We start from the raw sequence: 21,522 nt of genomic DNA on the forward strand, positions 1-21,522 counted from the left end.
GACTTACCAACTGCATTTGTGCTGAGTTGTAGATCCACTTTAGCTGTTAAATGCTGTGGCATCAGGTAATCTGCTTCTTGAGATTTACCTTTGGTTAGCATTTTTATTCTAAATTCTTCCATTGCTTACACAACTGCATTATAGTATCTAGCATTTATATATGTGTAATTGCAAAAGATTGTTTTATTTTTTTTATTCCTTGTAGTACCAATATTGCAATCAGCAAATGCAAGTGCCTTTTAAATCTGATCAATAACTCAAAAGACTATTATTATTATTCTCTGTTGGCTTCCTTCAGGCTTCACCATCACTGAATCGAGCTACAATCAGTCCCAGTTCTCCACCGTCCAGCAGCTGCAGGATTCCAGCACCCTGGAGTCTCAGGCTCTGTCTTCCAGCTATCACCCCCCAAATCTGCTTCACGTTTCCAGTGCTGAGGTGGTGAGTCCTGGGTGTCCAGGGTGTGCCCTTAGGCCTTACCTACATTCACCTGCACTTCAATTCTCAGATTTAGAAAGCAGAATTTTTCAAAATATATTCACAGTGTCAAAATTATTTAATATATAGATTTAATTAATGCAAAGATTTGCTTGATTAACGGCCCGGCTTAATCATTGATTATGTAGGACACTGGGTAGCCTGTTGTGTTTTCTCTGTCATTGTTTTAAACGCACAGTATGTAATTTCTGCCGCTAGGGGTCTCTCACATCAAAACATTAACAAAAGACGTAGTTTGATGACATTGTGAAGTAGCGGGGGATCTAACTTCATATTAAACCACAAACTGTCCTTTTGAGATTTCTGTTTGAGTATGGATTAAACAAACGAGATACAATGCGTTAATTAGTAAGCTTTAGAAGTGTATTGGTTCTAGTTTTTCTGCTAAGCTAAGCTAACTACCCTCTGGCTCCAGCTGCATTGTTAACACACAGACGTAAGAGTGAAATCGATCTTCTCATGATATAACTAAGCAAATAAGAGTATTGCCCAACATTATTCCTTTGAGGACATATCTGAATCAAACATAATACTTGAAACTAATAAGCTCCTTGTAAATGTATTTCTATCTGTATGAAAGTGAGTGTATTTTGTTGATTTGTCTTTTTTAATCTAGACAAATGGGCTTCTTCAGCAGAGCAGTCAGGATGAGCTTCAGCTGACTACTGAAACACAGGACTACCAGGATAACTGTGAGGACAGCAGCAAGAGAGCCTACAGGTTTACTTCTGAGTTATTTCTTTTGTGTGTGTGTGTGTGTGTGTGTGTGTGTGTGTGTGTGTCCATGCCTGTATGCGTGACTTCAGAAAGTACTCCCACCACCTCACCTTTTAAATTCCAGCCCTTTGTAAAAGCACCTATGCTGGCAATTACAGCTTCAAGTCCTCTGCCATCTTTGCACACCTGTGTTTCTCAAAGGCAATTTCTGCCATTCTTTCTTACAGATTCTTTCAAAACTCTGTCAGAATAGATGGAGGACATTAGTGAGCTGTGATCCTTAGGTCTCTTCACTAATTTTCAGCATTTGGCTGGGCCATTCAATGACATTCTGTGACTTTCTCATAACGGCTCCTGTTGTTGTCTTGGCTGAGTGATTCAAATTGTACTGAAAAGTGAATCTTTGCCATTATGCCTGATGTTGTTTACACTCTGTTCATTGTCCCCTTAATTCTCACCAATCATTAAGCCTCCTCATGGCTTGATGCTGCCATAGCCACATATCACAGCAGACAGGGTACTAACCATGTGATGAAAAGTACCTGTTTTTCACAAAAGCACTCAGGCCAAAGAGTTCAATTTTTGTCTTATCGAACCAGAAAATCTTTTTCAGCGAGTACTTTGAGAACAGTTTGGCACACTACAGGTTTTTCGGGAGTGGCTTCTGTCTATTCATTCCATCATTTAGGCCTGATTGCACTGCAGCACTCAGGCCTGATGAGTTGTGATGCTGCAGCGATTGTTTTCTGTCTGTCAGGTTCTCCCATATCTGGACATGATCTTCTGCTAGTCTCCTCTTTGTCTTTTCTTTTGGTCACCTTCTTGACTAAACATCCCTTTTTCCCAGATGATTGCCATTTTCTGCTCAAATTCTATCTTAAAGGCTAGTGAGAGTTACTTTATTGGTCATGATGAATTGGTGGCTGGCTTTTAGTTTTCCCTCATTGCATTGTGTTTGTGTGCTTTATAATATCCAAACAAATCTTTTTCAGGGCTTGAAGCAGATTAATGGATAGGCACCATCATAAACACTGAGTCTGGGGAAATAGATAGCATTGTTTACAGCATTTACAATGACTGCCTTTCATAACTTTACCTACCTTTGTTATCAGCATCTTTCATTTCAAACTTTTCCCCAGATAAAGTAATACCATTTAGAGACATGGCCCAGAAATGCATTGTTTGTCCAGATATCTAAGGCATCTCCTCAATGTGTTTTCTCATCTTCATCTGTATATCAGACCTGCCAAGAACTTTTGAACATTTATTTTAATTCATTCAGGGGATTTGACTACAATGAACTAAATAACCCTACATGCTCTGCATCATCCCTAGTTGGATATTTCCCTGCTAGCAAGGATGTACCACTCTGACAAGAGCAAACCTTGGAGAGGAATAGCAAAAATGATTTTGATCATTCGCACACATGTAATGTTTTCATCCCTGACATCAGCTTAATATTTATGCAGGTCTAGTGAGGGTGGATGGTTTTTTCCCTGCAGAAACCTTTTCAGTGGAAGTTCACTGTTAACAGGAAGGAAACACATATACAGACACACACAAGTTCAGAAAAGAGTGTATTATTTAGATCTGACCTTATCAGGTGAAACAAATGAGTCTGGTTTCTAATTTGGTCATCAAGTGGAATGAGACACTCCAGAATCAGATACTTAAACCAATGCTTCAGCCAAAAATATGAGATAATAAAGTCAGTATTTTACTTTTAGACCCAAAATATATATATATATATATATATATTTCATTCAGTTATTTATTTTTTTCTCAATACAAACGTTGCATCTATCCTCACCAAGGATAAAACTCAAGGTGTATTTAAAATGTTTCAGAATATCACACAGTGTAAACAGTTGCCCATACCGCCTGTGCAGCAAATAAACAACAAACAAAGCCTTTATTTCACCTGCCAGCTGCTTTGGGGACCGGGGACACTTGGCTGTCAGCAAAAAGAATGCAGTTTTGTTTAAATGTTATGAAGGAAACACATACTCTGACATCTGATAAATACACTCGCAACAACATGCATGCTGTGTTACTGTATCCTCCAAAGACAAGTTGAAAGCTGCTGAAGAGAACATTTGTTAAAAATAAACTACACATAAGGTAGATAGTGTGCACCAAACATTGCCTCATTCAGTTTTTGGGTACTTTAGTATTCACTATGCGGACAACCTCTCTTTTCCATTCAAAATTAACCAGGCCCATCATCAGCCCAATGCGTTATGTGACTATACAGAAGGTACTGTAAACAACAGCAACAGTTATAAGGCTGCTTTCCCTTTTCAGGTGCAGTTGGTGTAGTAAGGGCTTCAAAAAGTCAAGCCATCTGAAGCAGCACGTGCGCTCCCACACTGGGGAGAAACCATACAGATGTCATCTCTGTGGACGAGCCTTTGTATCAGCTGGAGTGCTGAAGTCCCACCTCAATACACACACAGGTGAGCTCGCTTTATAACAGGTGCTGAGAAATCTCCAAATTTCTCAGCCTTTAAAGGTCATGGACATTATTAAATATATCATATTCCATATTAGATAAATTTGAATATTTAAAGGATTAAATTCCAAGCGGCACATTGTGATTAAAAATTGTATTACCTTATCTCCCAAAGCCTGGCTGTGCATTTCATTCACACCACGATTACAAATGAAAAAGTTTTAAATTAAACCTCATGGAACTTACCATTGTTTGCACCGTTACACCGTCGCTTCCCACAATCAATCGTCACTGTGTGCTGTGCAATTCAAGAAATGGGAAAAGGTGGAAAAAAGTAAAAACCCATAGTTCCCATAATGGAACAAAATACGGTCATGATTAAAATTAAGATTTTACAAAGTATCTAAATGTCTTTAAAACTGTTATTAGAAGTCTTAGTTTTGAAGATTAAATGAGTACAAACAATATACAAGATGTAGTTTATGTAAGAACTAAAAGTAGATATAGACAGTACTTCATTAATATTGATGACTATTGTTTCTTTTAAGGGACTTTTAGCAAAGGACGTGGTAGCAGTATGAGAAAAGTTACAGAAAGTTATCCACTTTTATAATGTGTGAAGTTCTTAAATTTCTTTAGTAAAACTTAAAAAGTTTTAAAAATAACTTCCTGAAACCTGCCGACACCATGTGAAACCATGCCTCTCTCATATCTCGCCGACAGGAGTGAAGCCCTTTAAGTGCAATGTTTGCGACGCCTCATTCACCACCAATGGCAGCCTGAACCGCCACATGATTATCCACATCAAGTCTTTCAAATGCTCCATGTGTGACGAGAGCTTCAGGACCAGCCTGCTGTGTAAAAAGCATATGAAGAAGGAGCATGCTGTGGATGATCAAAGTAAGGAAGCCCAGACATCATTTGGATGTTTCATTACATGACACTTTTTTATAGACATGGTCATTCAAATTCCATTACATCTCCATAGTTAGGAAGGCAGTTTGAAAAGAATAAACAACGATTCTAGGACTATGAAAATGGTTTAGAAAGGAAGGGAAAAGGAAAATTCTAATATACAGTCTGTCAGCATGCAACACATTGATTTTGAGCTTTGAAGTTGTTTCTAAACTACTGTTTAGAAAGTCTGAGGTTTCAAGTAACGTGTGTGTGTGTGTGTGGAAAGGATTTCCTGCTGTTGGATATATTGTTACTCAAGTTGAAAATGTTTCAATTTACACACATTTTCGCCTCAGTTTGAGCTGCGTGTAACCCGTGGATGCGTAGTGATTATAGACCCCAATTCTCACAGTTATAGGTCTGGATAGTCAAGATGTTGAGGAAGAGGAGGAGGAGGAAGAGGACGAGGACGGGGAGCAAAAGACATTAAAGAGACGGGGTTTGGAAATCATCACATTCACTGAGGAGCAGGCGGCCGAGCTGGCGAAGGATCCTGGTGAGGAGGCCTCGGTGTCGGAGCGGATCCTCGCCCAGTCAGCGGCTGAGAGGGATCGAATCAGCGAGATCAAAGACAAGGCAGTGGAACTGGAAACAGAACCCAAGTTTGCTAACTGCTGCAGTTTCTGCCCCAAGAGCTTCAAGAAGCCCAGTGACCTCGTCAGGTAAATAACATGTCAGCTTGCAATGGCAATGAAAGTTTGAATACAATGAAAACACTACTTATATAAAAAACATTGTTTTACGATCGCTTAAAGGGAAATTCCAGTATTTTTCAACCTGGGCCTTATTCTCATAATTGTGGCCATTGGGTCATGATAAGTATAATACCAACACATTCTGACCAGTCACCATGACTATTATAACAGTAACATGACCAGCTGATCCCAGCACTGTGCCGGAGAACTGATCTAATCAGACTGTCAGACTGCTGTACAAGAAAGTCTCCCATTTTCTTCTAGCTCTGGCAGTCCTTCATTCTGTGCGTTATCAAACTGCAAGACTGAATTTGTGGATAAATGTAGCCATTTTCTTCTGCTGTATGAATTGAGCTTTTTTCCCACACCAGCATGGCTAGAAGTTTTTAATTATGTAAAGAAGTAGCCAAATCTTATAATCTCCTCACTTACTATCATCTTTTTTTCCCCCTGCTAATGCTCACTATAATTAGCATTGACTACATTTCTTGGTTTTGGGGAGGCATCCAAGGTACATTTTCATTTTAATACTGTACCCATATAAATAAAACACACTTAGTTAAAGCAAATCAGGGGTTATTAGGGCGTCCAATTTCAAGGCAATTATGTGTCAGACTTCCTAATTAAAGATGGAAAGCAAGAAAATGACAGAAGTCAGTAAAAAATGCACATGGTCACATGTCCTGATAATCTGTTTACAACATTCAGAAAATAGCTTTGAAAGAGTGGTAGAAATTAATATGTTTTAAATCTCTCTAGAAGCTTCTCCATGTTATTTGACCTGTAAAGTTGCAACCACTTCTTGACTTTTCTTCTCCTAAACTCATTTATTATTTAAGTTTTCATATCAGTCAGAGTCAGAGTGCCTTTGCAATGTCAAGGAGGCTCATGTAACAACAGCATTAGGAATTAAAGGCAGAGTGCTCTTGGGTAATATCCAGTAAACACTGGCAAAGCTGTATATTGTGCTGTCTGTTTCCATTATTTCACACGTACACTTTTTCCCACCTTAAATCTCTCATCTGTCCTTGTGCTCTTTAAAATGTCCATCTGCTTCAATGTCCAGACACATTCGGATCCATACAGGAGAAAGACCTTACAAGTGTGATGAATGTGGGAAGAGCTTTACAGTGAAATCTACCCTGGACTGCCACGTGAAGACGCATACAGGTTAGAGTTTTATCTAGAATTTGTTGCATAATTAAGTTGAGGTGGAAGTTGTTTTACTTTCTTACAGGGTTCCTACTGGTTGTAGAATTTCTGGAACATTGTGGTATTTGGAGAAGTGTATTGGAAACAGGGACTTTGCCAAAATTAGACAATATGATTGAATCTATTTAAATTACTGAAAGGAATAGTTTGAAATTTTGGGAAATAAGCTTATTCGCCTTCATGCCGAGAGTTAGATGAGGAGATTGATTCCACGTTCATGTCTGTACAGTAAATATAAAGCGCCACCACCAGCATATGCTGGTAGGAGCTGATATGTGGATTTTGTTAACTTTGGACAGAGCCAGGCTAAAAGTTTCCAGTGTTTATGCTAAGCTAAGCTAACTGGCTCCTGGCGGTAGCTCCATGTTTAGCATACAAACATGAGAGTGGTATCAATCTTCTCATCTAACTCTCGGCAAGAAAGCAAATGTGTGCATTCCCATAATATTGAACCATTTCTTCAACAGACATTTATCAAAATTTGTTTTACAACTGTTCACATGTTTATGTGAACAGTTGTAAAACAATTTTATTGAAACCTTGTAAACCACTGTGGAGGAAGAAAAAGTAAAGTTAAATAAAAGCTTAAAGCTTCCCGACCTGATTGCAGACTCTTTGTGGCTGTCCTTGTCATTTCAAAGCTGTTAGATATTTGCAACAATCAGGACAGTTCCATCACTGCTTTCTTGATAGATCCATAATACACAAAGAAAAGACAAAGAACACGGGGGCTTCTGAAATATTGATCACAAAGAGACAACAAGGTGGTGTAGCCTGTCGCACTTAACACTCTCCTTATCTTTGCAGGTCAGAAACTGTTCAGCTGTCACATGTGCAACACCTCCTTCTCTACAAAGGGCAGCTTAAAGGTGCACATGCGTCTCCACACTGGCTCCAAGCCCTTCAAATGTCCTTTCTGTGAACTCCGCTTCAGAACTTCAGGCCACCGCAAAACCCACATCCAGTGCCACTTCCGGCCAAGCAGCGACAGAAACACATCCAAGCGGTCTGCCTCATCTACTGGGCAGTCCAGTCAGAGTCAAGACCCAGGGACTGGGCAGGCTGTGGCACCGGGCCAGGGACAGCAGCCAGCAGCGTCAGAGGCTCTTCAACCTGTGGGTCTGCTACAAACGTCCAACTCTGACCCCAACATTTACCTCCCAGCCAACCAAGTCCTGACAGGGCAGTTTGACCAGAATCTTCTGCAACCAGGACTGGTGGGACAGGCCATCCTGCCTGCCTCTATGTCAGGTAGGCATTATGGATGGGTGAATATACGGATGTACTCAAAGACCAGCACATACACACAGAGAAAAAAGTAGCTTGTAATAAATCATGATTATTTATATCGGCTGATGATTAATGCACCGAAGTTTGTGGGTAGAACTGAAATGTTGCAGGCATCATCATTTCTAGTGCCGGTCGAAAGGGTTGGTAATCAGTTGACAGCTTCAACACTGTTGCCCAGGACAAGATGAATTACATCACAATGCTGGGAGGAGGAATGTGCTTTGTTCACCACAAGTCACCTCTTCCCTCCCGGACTCCCCTTCCTTCCAATCACAAGATACCATTTGATTGTTTTCTGGACAAATCTAGCTTTTATGTGGTAGCAAAAATCCTCCAAAGAGCCTCCAAACATTCACTTATGATGTTTGTACTCTGTTTAGCTGCATTTTTAAGGCAGATAAAACATCCAGGTATCCAAGAAGAAGTATCTCTTTTAGGCTCTCTGTAACAGGCTTTCACACTTCAACAGCTGAGCATTGAAGGTTTTGCTGTGTGTGCCATGTGAAATGTTGATAAAATGGCTTTGGTTCTCAAATAGTATCAAATACTAAGCCTTGACATAGAATTATGGTTGCTATTGACAACTAACCCTTTAATAAATAAGTTTAGAAAAAGTTGTATGCGTAAAGGTAGTTTTATGTTCAGATCGGCTCCCTTTCCTCAACTTTGGGCTTGAATTGCTCTTTGTATTCCACAAAATTGAAATAACCGCATGGTTTCTAATTTGAAACAAACAGATTAATAAAAAAATGTTAATTGGATTAGGTTTATGGTGCTGTGTAGATGCTTAATAAGGGTGTTCTGGAGCAGCTGTGATTTCTGAATGCAGCACTATGCACATGCTTTCTCCCAAATGCTCCCAAGTTAAATATGTTGACTGAAGTCTGACTACCTTCTGCAGCCATGAAATTATTTTCCCCACACAGCTCCTGGAGTATGGAGACAGTTGGGCAGGTGGCCAAAAATGTTTGCCAGCCATTGCTTTCTTCTTCAAGCTCACCACTCCAGATTTTTACACTCTCACTCTGTCTCTCTGTTTTATGCATTTCTGAGGGAAGTGCACGGTTCACTGCAAGCAAACCTTTCCCAAAAACCTTTCTCCTTTCGTCTTCTAGGAAAAGACTGAATACATTGCCAGATTTCCTTTGTTGTCTTTCAGTCCTTTGGTGGTACTTATTCATGAGAAATTCAGTACCCTTCCTTTAGGGATATTCTTTCTCCAGCAGAAACCCTCAGGTCAGTTTAACAGCTCAGAAGCCTAGCAGTGCGTATTACAGACTCTATGTCGTGCCTTCACACCTGGCCTAAGACATTAGATGTACCTGCCCCCTGCCATAACCTGCCTATCAACTGCAGTAGTTTTGATTTCATCACATTTTTTAGTATCAAATGATAAAACTGTTGTAACTTTGAATTTTTCTGGCATGCACAGTTGATTGAGCTGAACTGTAGGCTATTTATAAAATGTAAACACATGTTGACTCTGGAAAAACTGTACTTTCTGTCCCTCTGCCGCCTGGAAGGTTAATTAAGGTTGAACATAAAGCTCTAACATTAGCACAAAATTAGTTGAATATTAATATCAAAATGTGAAATATCTAAATGTGCCTATGTGTGTGTGCTGCAGCTGCTGGAGACTTGACTGTGTCTCTCCCAGATGGCCTGACCACACTGGATGGCATCCACCTGCAGTTGACGCCTGCCAACCTGGTGTGCCCCAACGTCCAGATCTCTGGCATCGACACCAGCAACATCAACAACATCACACTACAGGTTACGCGCACCTCCTACAGAACCTTGTGTTGTTATTATCCATGTGTGCCATCACCTTGACCTTAAGTTGTTAAAAAGTAAGGTTAATTAATTTTGGCCTTTTCTGCTGCCTTTTATTACTGAGTTTCTTGACAAAATTGAGCTTGTGCTCTGCAGCTTATTTTTCATTGAAGGGAATCAAATATCTGTGAAGCATCACTTGAAAGAGCAATTAGGAGTAGTAATCACTTTGTCATGGGTTTATCTCCTAAATGAAGTGCCATGACCCAAACCTTCACATGAGTTTGAATTATCATTGACAAAACTACCGACCTGAAATTAGCATTAATATGTTAAAAATCAGAACCATTTGCTTGTAGTTTGCTGCAGTGCTGAAATGCTGTTCATGAGCTCATGAGCCAATTGAGTAATCTTCATTTACAAAGACATATTATTAGCATAGTACATAGCATGTAATCATACATAATATATGATTACATTTCCAAAATAAATGCAGTAGACGACAATTGAAGCAGTCGACTTTATAATTATTCCTGTGGTGTGTATCATTTCATGATCATCACAGTTTCACTCAGTACTTGCAGATTAGTTTGTGCAAAATGGTTACTGCATCTGCTTTGCCATGGTGGCGTTGTATTTGCTAATGATGGTTCATGCGGGGGATCTTGCGGCCTTAGCTCTACAATGGTAGATTGGGTGTTTTTTGCCTTAATGTGACTAGTGAGCAAATATGCACTAAACCAAATGAGCGGTCTAGTGGAGGAGAAATCCTACAATCCCACAAGAGCACTAGAATGAGATTGAATAGAGCTGTTGTACTGGGAGCCCATGATGAGTTTTGTACAGTCAGCTGTAAAAGTAATAAATGAAAATGTTGTTCAAATCCATTCTGTTTTTTAATGGTTAACTGCAATTTAAATATTGGAATTTGTTCAGATAGTGCTGTAACTCATATCCGCCATCAAAACTCATAAGTAATGACTAAAAGGATGTTTTTCATGTCTTCATTGTCTTCAGAGACTTCATACACCGCATGCTAGAATAGATTAGAGGTACCCTGCATCATTTTTTATAAGTTGTGGTAAATTTTAAATACAGCAACTCTTCAATGCTGTAAAATTCAAGTATAGAGTTTATATTAATGGCAAGAATAACCACACACTACTATACTTTTTTGATGCATAGATTTATTTGGACATGAACAAATCTTTTAAACCAGTGATTTATCATTTAATATTCCTTTCATCAAGGTTGAAAGGATGAATCTGAGATCATTAGCAGTTTAATAGGGCTTCGATCTGTATGTTCTTTTTTTGCTACTATGCACACTCTCTCCATCTACATGTATAACCCACAAATAATCCAAGTAATTAAGGCAAATTTTCTGGAGTTTGTCGAACTTCATCCCAAAAAAATATAGGACATACTGTATAAGGAGGTTCAGGGACCATATGTAGTCTCGCTCTTCTTTTCCTCCTCGACATCTCCCTTCCTCTTTCATCTGAAGTGGTACTTTCTCTTCCAGATTGACCATGCCCTCCTCCAGCAGACCTTACAACAAGGCGGCCTCCTCTCTCAACCCCTGAGTGTTGACACAGGCCTCGTCTCCCACTCTGGCAGCCAGCTCATGTCCACCACTGACTCCTCAGTGTCCGCCAATGTCGTCATCCACCCACTGACCAGTCTGGCCCTGCAGCCCTCCGCCATCACACCTGCTCAGGTCACAATGGCCGGCCTCTCTGAGCAGGATGCCACAGGTATGTGGGAAGGCCTTAGCTGAGAAAATTACTAAGTAGACACTCTCTGTTATGAGCTGAATAACTGATCTATGCTTTCCTGTGGATTCTGCAGGTTCTCAGGACCTAAGCCATGTCATGGGCAGCTCTGGGCTGATAGCCGGAGGCACCAGTGGTCAGGAGATCACACTGACCATCAACAATCCCAGCCTGACTCAAGCCCTTGCCTCAGCTTCTTGTTCCAGTGCTGCAGCAGGAAACCCTCAGGAGATCACACTCACCATATCAGGTATGGACCACTTTATCCAATGCGGGTCCATCAAAACATACAATTACACAGTGGTGAAATGTAACTAAGTACATGTACTCAAGTACTGTACTTAAGTACAAATTTGAGATACTTGTACTTGAGTATTTTCATTTTATGTAACTTCTACTACATCACAGAGGCAAATATTGTCCTTTTTACTTTTCAGATTACAATTTTTCATACCCTTCCTGTCCAGTGAAAACCATGTACCTTGAAATTTGGTGCTTTTGAATTAGAATTTTTCTGAAAACTAAATGATTAAGTGTTCTTTTATAGGTTGAGAAAATTCTCCTACTTCTTAAAGGGACAGTTCACCCCAAAATTAAAAAAACTTTTCCTCTTACCTGTAGTGATATTTATCCATCTAGATTATTTTGGTGTGAGTTGCCGAGTTTTTGAGATATCAGCCGTAGAGATGTCTGTCCTTTTGGAATATAATAGAACTATATGGCACCCGGCTTGTGCTGCCAAAAAAATACATTTGAAAAACTCAACAGCAATGTCTCTTTCCAGAGGCCTCTACTACGAAGCAGGATTTGAGGTTAGCGTGGTAACTTCAGGATTAACCCTGGACGTTCAGTCTTACGACGGTGGTTCACTTCTTACCGGGGTAGAACGGCATGGTATGCTGAACGCTTATTTTTGAGATAAGAGATCAGCGCTATAAAAGCACTGCCTACTGACCAATCAATTCTCTTGGAAAATGGCATCTCCATTCTTAGAAGATCTCGCAGACTGTTGTATACTTTTATGTATGATGCGGAGATGCTTTTGTATCACGATATCATCCTACAACAGAGAAGCACTGAAGCCTTGAACTTTTAAGATATGAAAGTAAGCCTACTTACTGCTTTGAATTATGTTTTTAAGTTTATTTTTTTATTTTCACGCATCCTGTCGCAAAGAAATGGTTTAAAGTTTCTTTTTATGTTAGGCTAAATATTATGAGCAGAGTATATATTTTGGTATTCAAATTAAGTTCAATATGAATTTGTTTATTAGAACTTTAAGTTGCATTTGTTTCTTATATTATAGAGACTGGCCATGTACCGCCCCACCTTTTGGTATTTAGGCGCAGGTAATATGGGTGAGTTTTCAGTAAATGTTGGGAACTGAAGCCATGGTTGAGATACAGTCTTTCGACCACTGTTTAGGCACCTTTTATGGCATGAATGGATTTTTCGTTTTGTTGCTTTATGAAGTTAATTTAGACCAATGTTTGGAACATTTTTGAGTGCGTTAAATAAATTAATCTGATTTTTGAAGTGAAAAGAAGTTGGAACAACCGCTTATCCAGTGCCCACAACTTTTAATGTCGAAAAGTTGACACACAGCTGTGGCAGCTGAAAGATTAAGGTTAAAATTGACATACACGCCATAAGAATACATCTAAGGAACACATTCATTTAATGGAATACACAAATGTAGCCTAATTATAGTCAGGTCTACTCAAATATCTCCAAAATTTGGCAACTCACACCAAAACAATCTAGATGGATAAATAGCACTACAGGTAAAAGGGGTGAACTGTTCCTTTAAGCTAAATAAACTATTTAAACGCTTCTTGGATTAGCTGGAAAATGTATCATCACAAAGCTGGAAACAGGGCTGTTTGTCTGAGCTCGTGAAAAGATGACTTTTTAGAGATACATGATTCTCACAGGACAGCGACGCTACAAACATATAGAATATGATGCATTGCTGTAGATTAAACTACCCAACAGTATATAAAGTATTTAAAATGAGCTCAACCTTAAACATCTACAGCAGTAAAATGCAACATACACATCAATGCAGCAGTAATATTAATCTAAAAACATCATATATAAATAATAGTAAAAGACTGCCAAGGACCATTTTTTTGCATAATGAGTACTTTTATTTTGCTGATAATACTTTGACTTAAGTTAGGTTCTTAATGCAGGACTTTTGCTTGTAGAGTATTTTCACAGTGTGTTATTGCTACTTTTACTTAAGTAACAGATCTGAATACTTCTTCCACCACTGCAAATACATAGTTACATACTATATACACTAACCTTGTCTTTTCACAAGTACAGAAACAGACTATCAATAATAAAAAAAAAAACCCTCAAGGATCTGTAACACATTTATTGATTTCCTCATACTATAATAACTCACAGCCCTTTCTTTCATTTTGAAGCCGCTTCACCCTTCTCTGGAAGCTGCCCCACAGAGTGCAGTGTTTTTTCCCGCAAATTATTGATTTTATTCTTTTTAACTTTCACTAGAGGCAGTGGAAAAGAAGTGAAGAAAGATCACAGTGCATGGGTTCCAAGCAAAATGTCCTAAGTCATTTTCAGTCTCTCTCAGTTTATTCAAATGTGTGTATATTTTACCATCCCTGGGAGATGCGCAGAACAACCCTGTTCTTCCTCAAATGGACCAAAATATTCTACATCTTATCCTACAATAGTATACATTTTTTTTAAAAAGAGCTTGAAATGTATGTGAAAAATATAGCAAATTTTGTTGGATTCTGGACTAAAAATTGCTTTTGCTTTGCAGGTCAAGATCTGCTTGCCCAACATAGCAACCCTAATGGTGCCGAGATGAACGGCAGCATCAGGCTGGCATCACCACTCAATAGCCAGCCCACCAGCGCAACCCTGACTATTACCAATGACCACCTCCTACCTCAGAGCCCCGCCAACACTGGAATGGCAGGTTAGAACTGGTAGAGATGTGTGTTTTGTATCTAGGTGTGACTAGAAGGGTATATTCTGTCTGAGAAGTTATACAATATTATACAGAATATTTAAAGCATGTTCAGTCCCTGAAGCAGCTGTTATATCTTGCAGAGGGACTCTTGAGTAAGACAGTGAAAGGTTATTTTGTAACCTTGGTTTTCTAATGGAAATTGAATCAAACACTGCTCGCTCTATGGGGATCTCATCTTTGATGTGATTAGCTTGAAGTCATTATGCCAGAGCAAGATCCAAATTGGCAGGACAAATTTACTTACACAGTTTGCCAAAAAGCAGGTTACATAAGTTGCTGGAGCTAATAGCATACCATGAGCTGAAAATGATGCACCTTTTTATCAAAACTTTTTAAGAAACTGTTTTTATTGTTTTTTTCCCTCTTTCCCTATCTTTGCACTCACTGCCAGCCATGCAGTCAATTTGTGACAGTAAGCAAATACATCTCACTCCCTTATTTATTGAAATGAATTGGGAGTGAAATATGCCTGCTTGCACCTGGAGAATCATGCTACCTCCCAGAGGTATATTAAGAAAGTTATTTAATTTAATTTAATTACTATTTGCTGGCCTCCCTTCCTTTAGAATTTTAAACTTATCTCTTTAAGACAAAATGGCTTTGAAAGTCCACCCAGAAATTCATGGTTAGAAAGAAACTAACCCCTCTCTCTGAGTCAACTTTGTTTAACACAACTTCACTTATGTGAGCCTCATAAATGAACGCAAAAGTCATCATTAAACCGGCATCAAGCCATCATTAGTGACCACTCACTCATAACACCACTTGACTCAGGGCCACTATTTTAAGCCAACAGCATGGCGATGAAGTGGGAGATACCCAGCTGGCTGCTGCAAAAATATCACCCCACTTGAGCAGAACGGATTAAATTGCCACCCATGTGATGGAATGAGCATGCACACTAAGTCTGAGGTCCTTGTCTATAAGCCATAACTTAACGAGTCTCACCTTTTGCTGGTTTAAACAACAAACAATAGACCACATTGGCAAGAAGCACTGAGCTCTCTTTCTATAATTGTGACTGAACATAAAGCCTCTTCTGTCCGTCAGATATGACAGGTGGAGAGTGAAGAGTAGCAGTAATCTGGAACTACTTCAAATACAAAGGATACATGACAGGTGAATGAGTGTTTGTAGTTCACTCACATGCTTGGAGGGCGCATGAATGCCACCACATGAGAGTAACTTTAGCTCAAATTCCAAAAGGAGCTTCCCTTGCCTCCAGCACCAGTGATAGATCCCAGGATGAAACTAGCATTGATGGAGAGGCTCAAACAGTCTCTCGATCAGTGCTCTTTTCATGAAATGCCATGCTACGGTGTGTGCTCCCACTATCAAAGTGTATATGTGAAGCTGAAATGGCTGCCAGATAGAATTTCAAGGTTGAATAAGGCTCGCCCTGGTCCACACATCCCACAGAAATTGAAAAATTGCTGCAATGGAAATTTGTCCCACTTAGCTGTGTCAACATGTCAAGCTTTCCATTCTCACAACACCAGTGTTGTTCAGGTTCACACTTCACAAGAGCTAGCTCAAAGTTCATTTCACACAGAGTAACATGAACTAGTTCACGTTCATAGTTCACAATTTTGAATTTTGAACTAAATTCCCAGTACCAAAAAATGAACTAGTTCACGTTTTTTTTCCTTTACAAAATGCTGTGAGTTTGACTTGGGTGGAGGAACTCTGCAGCTGTTGGCTCGTCTTACCCTTTGTTAATGATTTCTTGTGATCATCATTCACTCGCAGATATTTCCCAAGACTGGTCGGATGCTTCAGCTCGATGTGTCGTTTCAAACATCTGCGACCCATCAGATTCTGTGACCCGAAGCAGCGGCACGCCGGGTGCCGTAAAATATAGTGTGTGAGCGTCGTTTAACTCTTGCGGGAGTGAACGACGCTCACATTCAGTAGTTGCAAACAGATATGTTCAGTTCACCGTTCACCCCAAACATGAGCATGTTCAATGAATGGACAGCGCCCCTTTAAGCGCATTCATGCACAACAATGCATGCCACATATGCTGTTTACAGTGGTTGCAGATTTACCACTCGAAAGTCTTAGTAATTTTTAAAACAACAGGTCTTCTATTTCACACAGTATAGTAAACAAAAGCAGGCTTCTCATTTCTAGCTGGTGACCGTTGATTTTGTCAGCTGAAATTACTGTTGCTAGCAGATTTTTATCAGTTTTAGCTAGCTAGCTAATTAACGCTAAATCTGTGAGTTAGTTAAAACCTGCGTCTCTAGCTGACTAATGTTTTCTGCTTACTCTTTTTAATTAGGAACCATGTAATAGGGCCTTAAATATATATGTGCTGGCTACATACATGGTCTAAAAACAAAAACAGACGGTAAAGCTACATGTCCCAGGGAAAAAGTCAAAATATGTTCTTTACTTTGGAAGAAACACTAGGTTACTACTGTACTGTAGGTGGTAGGCTAGTTTGCCAGGCATGCTAATGTTTTCAGTTTATGTTAGAGCAGACAAACACTGTTTAATCTATTCCTCATAATTTTGCTGTTGTGTTTTTGTCTTTGGAAATGTGAAAAAATATAATCGTACAGTCTTTCCTAGTGTACCGAGAAACAGACCACACTATGGACAAAATTGAGCCAGGCACACTTCGAATATCAGCTTTAGCTCCGGAACAAGTTTTAGCATGTCATCCATCTTTCTTTCCTCTTTTTCTGCTATAAAATTAACCTTGAATGAAGTGCAAATGTATGTATACTGTACATGCATCTATCAAGAGGATGTACATTTGTGAATATGTGAATTGTTACTTAATAATTGTGCAAACCAATCCGTGATAAGAAAGCAAAGGGCTTGTGTGCTGTGAAGTGAGCAAATATGATTTGTTTAGTCAGAGATAGCTTCCTGATTGTTCTGTTGACTGGCTCGCTTGTCACCTAGAAGCTTAATCAAATTTTCAGTCTCATCTCTCCCTCTTCATTACCCTCCCCTCTCAACTCAAGTGGAAAACACTCCCACTGCTTCACAGAGAGCATCTCTGCTTTTGTTGATTAGACTGAAGCAGTCCTGTAAAATACAGGTACACATTATAAGGTCATCAAAACAATCCATGTACTGCAACCGCTGGTCCAAAGATCAACTCACATTGAGGCCTGTAACCATAGAAACCATTCTATTCTCCAACCAGTGCAGTTCTCCAACCAATTAACAAATTAATCTGAAAATCCTGATCCTAATTTCATTTGTTTAAATGGAGAGTTTTAGTCTCAAATAATGGTCTTAATGGTGTTTCTGAGACACTTTTGTTCAAAGAAGAAAAAAGTGTGGTTGACTCGTTGAATTGCAATTTTTAGGTCAAATTTGCAGTTGTTTAATATCTCACTCCTAATATTTCACTCCTGATTGATTTGTTACTGGTGGTAACAGCAAGTTCTGTTTTAATATGACAGATCCCAGAATTCTGGGAGCTAAAAACACTACTACACTACAGCTACTTTGTCAGAAATCCAACAGAAGAGCAAGTGGTGTATCTGTTTACACTACAGACAAACATTCTTACCTTGTTTTAATAAAGAAATTAGTCGATATATGGCCTTTTTCCATCCTGCCATGCTGATTTCATGCTGCACATGGTGCAAGTAGGTTACAGTAAACGGAGTTGGTTACCTTGCTGAGAAGTTATGCATGGGCCACACTGCCTACCTCTACCTGTGCGTGGCGGCTGCCTCGCTGAAATGCTGAGGCTCGTACATGTGTGGTGTCCACACAGACAGCGATGCTGCTGCTGCCAGCCGATCTTTTTACAGTGAGTTTTCCTTTAATAAATACAATACAATAAACGCCTTTAATAAATACAGTACAATAAAAGCCTTGTTAACAAATCAAGGGATTCTGTCCACAGAAACTTTAGAGGGCTTTTAATCTGAGGTGTTGAGTTAAAAATAATTATTTATATTTTTTTTATGTCTGACATATTCTACAGATATAGACATTGAAACTGTAGTGAAAGGTGCATGTTTTACTAGTATAATGTCGATATGACTATGAACAGATCATTTTCACTGTGTATTTTTGCTGAGAACTACGCACAGAAAAAATAGGCGCAACCTCTATTCTCTAAATGAAGAGTGAGACTGGCTGCACCTAATTGGACCAACGCTTTCACTCGTTGGGCTGTCTGCTCCCGGGTTTCAAACCATTGGCTTAACTTATTACAGCTCTAATACGTCTGTAGGGCAGTGACCAATAGACAGTAAGGCTGATGATGATCAAGGGATAAAATTACAGTAACACAGTAACACTGAATTACATGCTGCATCACTTCCTGTGAATCCCTCATGCGTTGGTAGGCAATTTGAAAGCTACTATATAAAGAGATACAGAATACAAATTCATTGAATGGTTATTACTGAAAAATGCCGACCATAAATAGCATAAAAAACGGGGTTGACTTCATGAAGATTTTATGGATTATCCATCCATTAACTAAAATAATCCTGCCATTGGTCTTAATCAAACTCAGTTTTCATGGCCTGTATACCAGTTGTGGCAAAGAACATAATGGTCCACATTCAAATACAGTTTGTATACATTCTACAACTTGTGCCACAAAAAGAATACAGCTCTGGCTGTTGTTGAAAATGGTGTCATAAACCAGTAGTGGAATTGGGTATTGAAAACTCATATCACTCTAACCTTGCGGTGTATCTCTCACCTGTCAGTCTCCAGCCTGCCACCTAGCACCACCCTATCACATACTGCTGCGTCCCAGAGCCTAGTGATGTCACCAGGAGGTGTGGCCAGTGATAACAGTGTTACACTGACACTGGCAGATGCTCAGGGTATGCTGGATGGAGTCACTCTAAACCTCAATACACAGGTAAAACACATCAACAATGCACACAACCACATTATTTGGCATGATGGCTGATTTAAATAACTGATTTAAATGTCTTGACTCTAGAACAGAAACATTAAAAAATCAGTGATGCCATTAAGCGTGTGTGATGATCAAACTTGACATCATGTCATTTGTCAGCTGCCTTACCAGAATATCTTGTGATCTTTAGGGTCAGACATTCCCTGCAGTGCTGAATGACTCCGGTCTATCAGGACAGCCAGCCAGCTCAGGCCAGCAGGTCATACTGGTCAGCCACCATTCCCAATCCACAAACAGAGTGTCTGACAATGGATACAATGTGAGTGTGTTTGTCTTGCATGTGTAGTGTGCTATTTAAGATATCCAGGGGAGGGACTGTCAAACAAAGGTGGAAGTAGGTTTTACATTGATGAATTGAGAAAATGTGTAAGATGCCAACACACTAGTCCCCTGTGATGAATTACCTATCTCAAGAAATAAGTGTCTACCAGTTGTTTTTTATACTAACATGAATGAAAATTCGGGGCTGCCTGGAATATAAAAAAAACACATTCTTCAATCTCAAAAATTTTGGATTTTTATGGAAATATGCTCCATGAGGTGCAATGCGTGTGTAGATGTGAGCTTTTGTGAGTAACTGTAAATATGTTACTCACTAATCTTTGTGTATGATCCAGATTACTGACGATGGCCATAAAGGTGGGAACGATGGCCAGACGGAGGCTGATAATCGGAACCAGTGTTACTACTGTAATCAGGTGTGCCAGAATGCCAACACACTGAGACGTCATTGTAGACAAGAACATGGCAAGGACCGCTGTCACGTCTGCAGTCTCTGTAATAAGGCCTTTAAGCGAGCTACACACCTGAAGGTAAGAACTCATGTAAAAACTGTACTGGTGATAAATGGCTTTATGGTGGCTTATATTTAATGCTGATATCCATCCAGCTATTGCTTCCTCTCAATAAACACTGTTGGCAGTTTTTTAATGAAGAATTTAGCCTTGTATTTGAATGAATAGAACTGATGAATAAAACTCTCCAGGTTTTATGAAAACAATGAATCAACTTTTACGACACAAATCTTGCTTTCAGTAATTAGTGCTTCCACCTCAGGCTGGTAAATGATAGATTCACTGAGGAAAGGGATACCATTAACAAAGTGCTGTCTCACTATTTGAAGCAAAAATAAAGGGTAATACATCAAGTGGCTTTTCAGATAGACTCTTATAAATGTCACTCTCAACAACAAAACAAAACACTTTAACTGAGAGGTGCTTTGCTGCCGAATTAGGGAGAGCAGCATGTGCGCTTCTCTTTTCTGACGATCCTCTTCATGTGGGTGAGACACTCGAGCACGTAAATGTCGGAGCTCTCAGATCAGAAGGAAAGAGGAGGAGGAGGATATGGCTTCATACACAAGCTCTTTCCCCACCGTATGCATATTTCTAAGCAAAGGCCATTGTGCCATAATCTTTTACTTTTGTAAATATACATCAACATGCTGAGCAGTAATTGTCTTCCATAAAAGTAATGACACTGAGATTAGTTGGGTGTCACAGTGAGAGTCACCGAGCTTCATCCTCTCCAGGTCTCCAGGGTGCTCATTCGTCTGCAACGAGAACTCGGATGTTGATTTTAGATTTCTAAAAAGCCCAGTGGTGAGAAATATAAATTGGTAGCGCTGTTATTTTTCATTTTCTTGCCCTGTGGGTAGTAATTTTGCCATTTAATTATAGCTAGACAAACAAAAACCATGGCTTTATAATTTGGAACCACGAAAAATAATTTATTGATAAAGTTTCAGAATTAACTGCAGGCATTTCTGCTCGACAGGCAGTGCTAGGTGGGTTAGGGAACATCAGTAGACCCTCACAAGGAGGGGAACTGAGTGTTTTCCATCACATGACCCTGACAGCCAGATAAATGAAGGGGATTTGCTGACTCACTCTCACAATTACCTGGTCACTTAAAATGACCATTCATTTTTTGTCCACGACAGATGCACACATGCTCAGACGTGTCTGTACATTAAATATGAAGCTACAGCCAGCAGCGGGCTAGCTTAGACTGGAAACAGAGGGAGCCAGCTAGCCTGGCTTGTACAAATGTAACAAAATCCACCTACCAGCACCTCTAAAGCTCACTAATTAACGCGCTAGATCTCGTCTGTGTCAGCCACACAAAAACCAAAGTTTAAAAAGAGTTGTTGTTTTATACTAAGCTAACCAGCTGCTGATGCAGCTTGATATTTAGCAGACAGACAGGAGAGTGGTATTGATCTT

General features: G+C 39.6%; 1 protein-coding gene across 3 annotated transcripts in view; it reads left to right on the forward strand.

Moving 5' to 3' along the window:
* LOC122881687 (zinc finger protein 236-like) overlaps positions 1 to 21,522 on the forward strand; it is a 64,592-nt gene that overhangs the window by 30,284 nt on the left and 12,786 nt on the right. Inside the window, exons 16-29 of one of the 3 annotated variants that reach the window (XM_044208201.1) lie at positions 299 to 441; positions 1,115 to 1,218; positions 3,520 to 3,671; positions 4,391 to 4,567; positions 4,977 to 5,286; positions 6,386 to 6,489; positions 7,339 to 7,782; positions 9,449 to 9,594; positions 11,120 to 11,351; positions 11,446 to 11,619; positions 14,170 to 14,328; positions 19,080 to 19,237; positions 19,428 to 19,556; positions 19,915 to 20,109. In XM_044208201.1, the coding sequence (XP_044064136.1) occupies positions 299 to 441; positions 1,115 to 1,218; positions 3,520 to 3,671; positions 4,391 to 4,567; positions 4,977 to 5,286; positions 6,386 to 6,489; positions 7,339 to 7,782; positions 9,449 to 9,594; positions 11,120 to 11,351; positions 11,446 to 11,619; positions 14,170 to 14,328; positions 19,080 to 19,237; positions 19,428 to 19,556; positions 19,915 to 20,109 (2,627 nt within the window). Of the gene's footprint in view, positions 1 to 298; positions 442 to 1,114; positions 1,219 to 3,519; positions 3,672 to 4,390; positions 4,568 to 4,976; positions 5,287 to 6,385; positions 6,490 to 7,338; positions 7,783 to 9,448; positions 9,595 to 11,119; positions 11,352 to 11,445; positions 11,620 to 14,169; positions 14,329 to 16,131; positions 18,098 to 19,079; positions 19,238 to 19,427; positions 19,557 to 19,914; positions 20,110 to 21,522 lie in introns of those variants that run through there. The other 2 variants (XM_044208202.1, XM_044208203.1) reach the window with 2 other exon arrangements.

The sequence above is a fragment of the Siniperca chuatsi genome, linkage group LG9 (assembly GCF_020085105.1).
Source record: "Siniperca chuatsi isolate FFG_IHB_CAS linkage group LG9, ASM2008510v1, whole genome shotgun sequence".
Lineage (NCBI taxonomy): Eukaryota > Metazoa > Chordata > Actinopteri > Centrarchiformes > Sinipercidae > Siniperca > Siniperca chuatsi.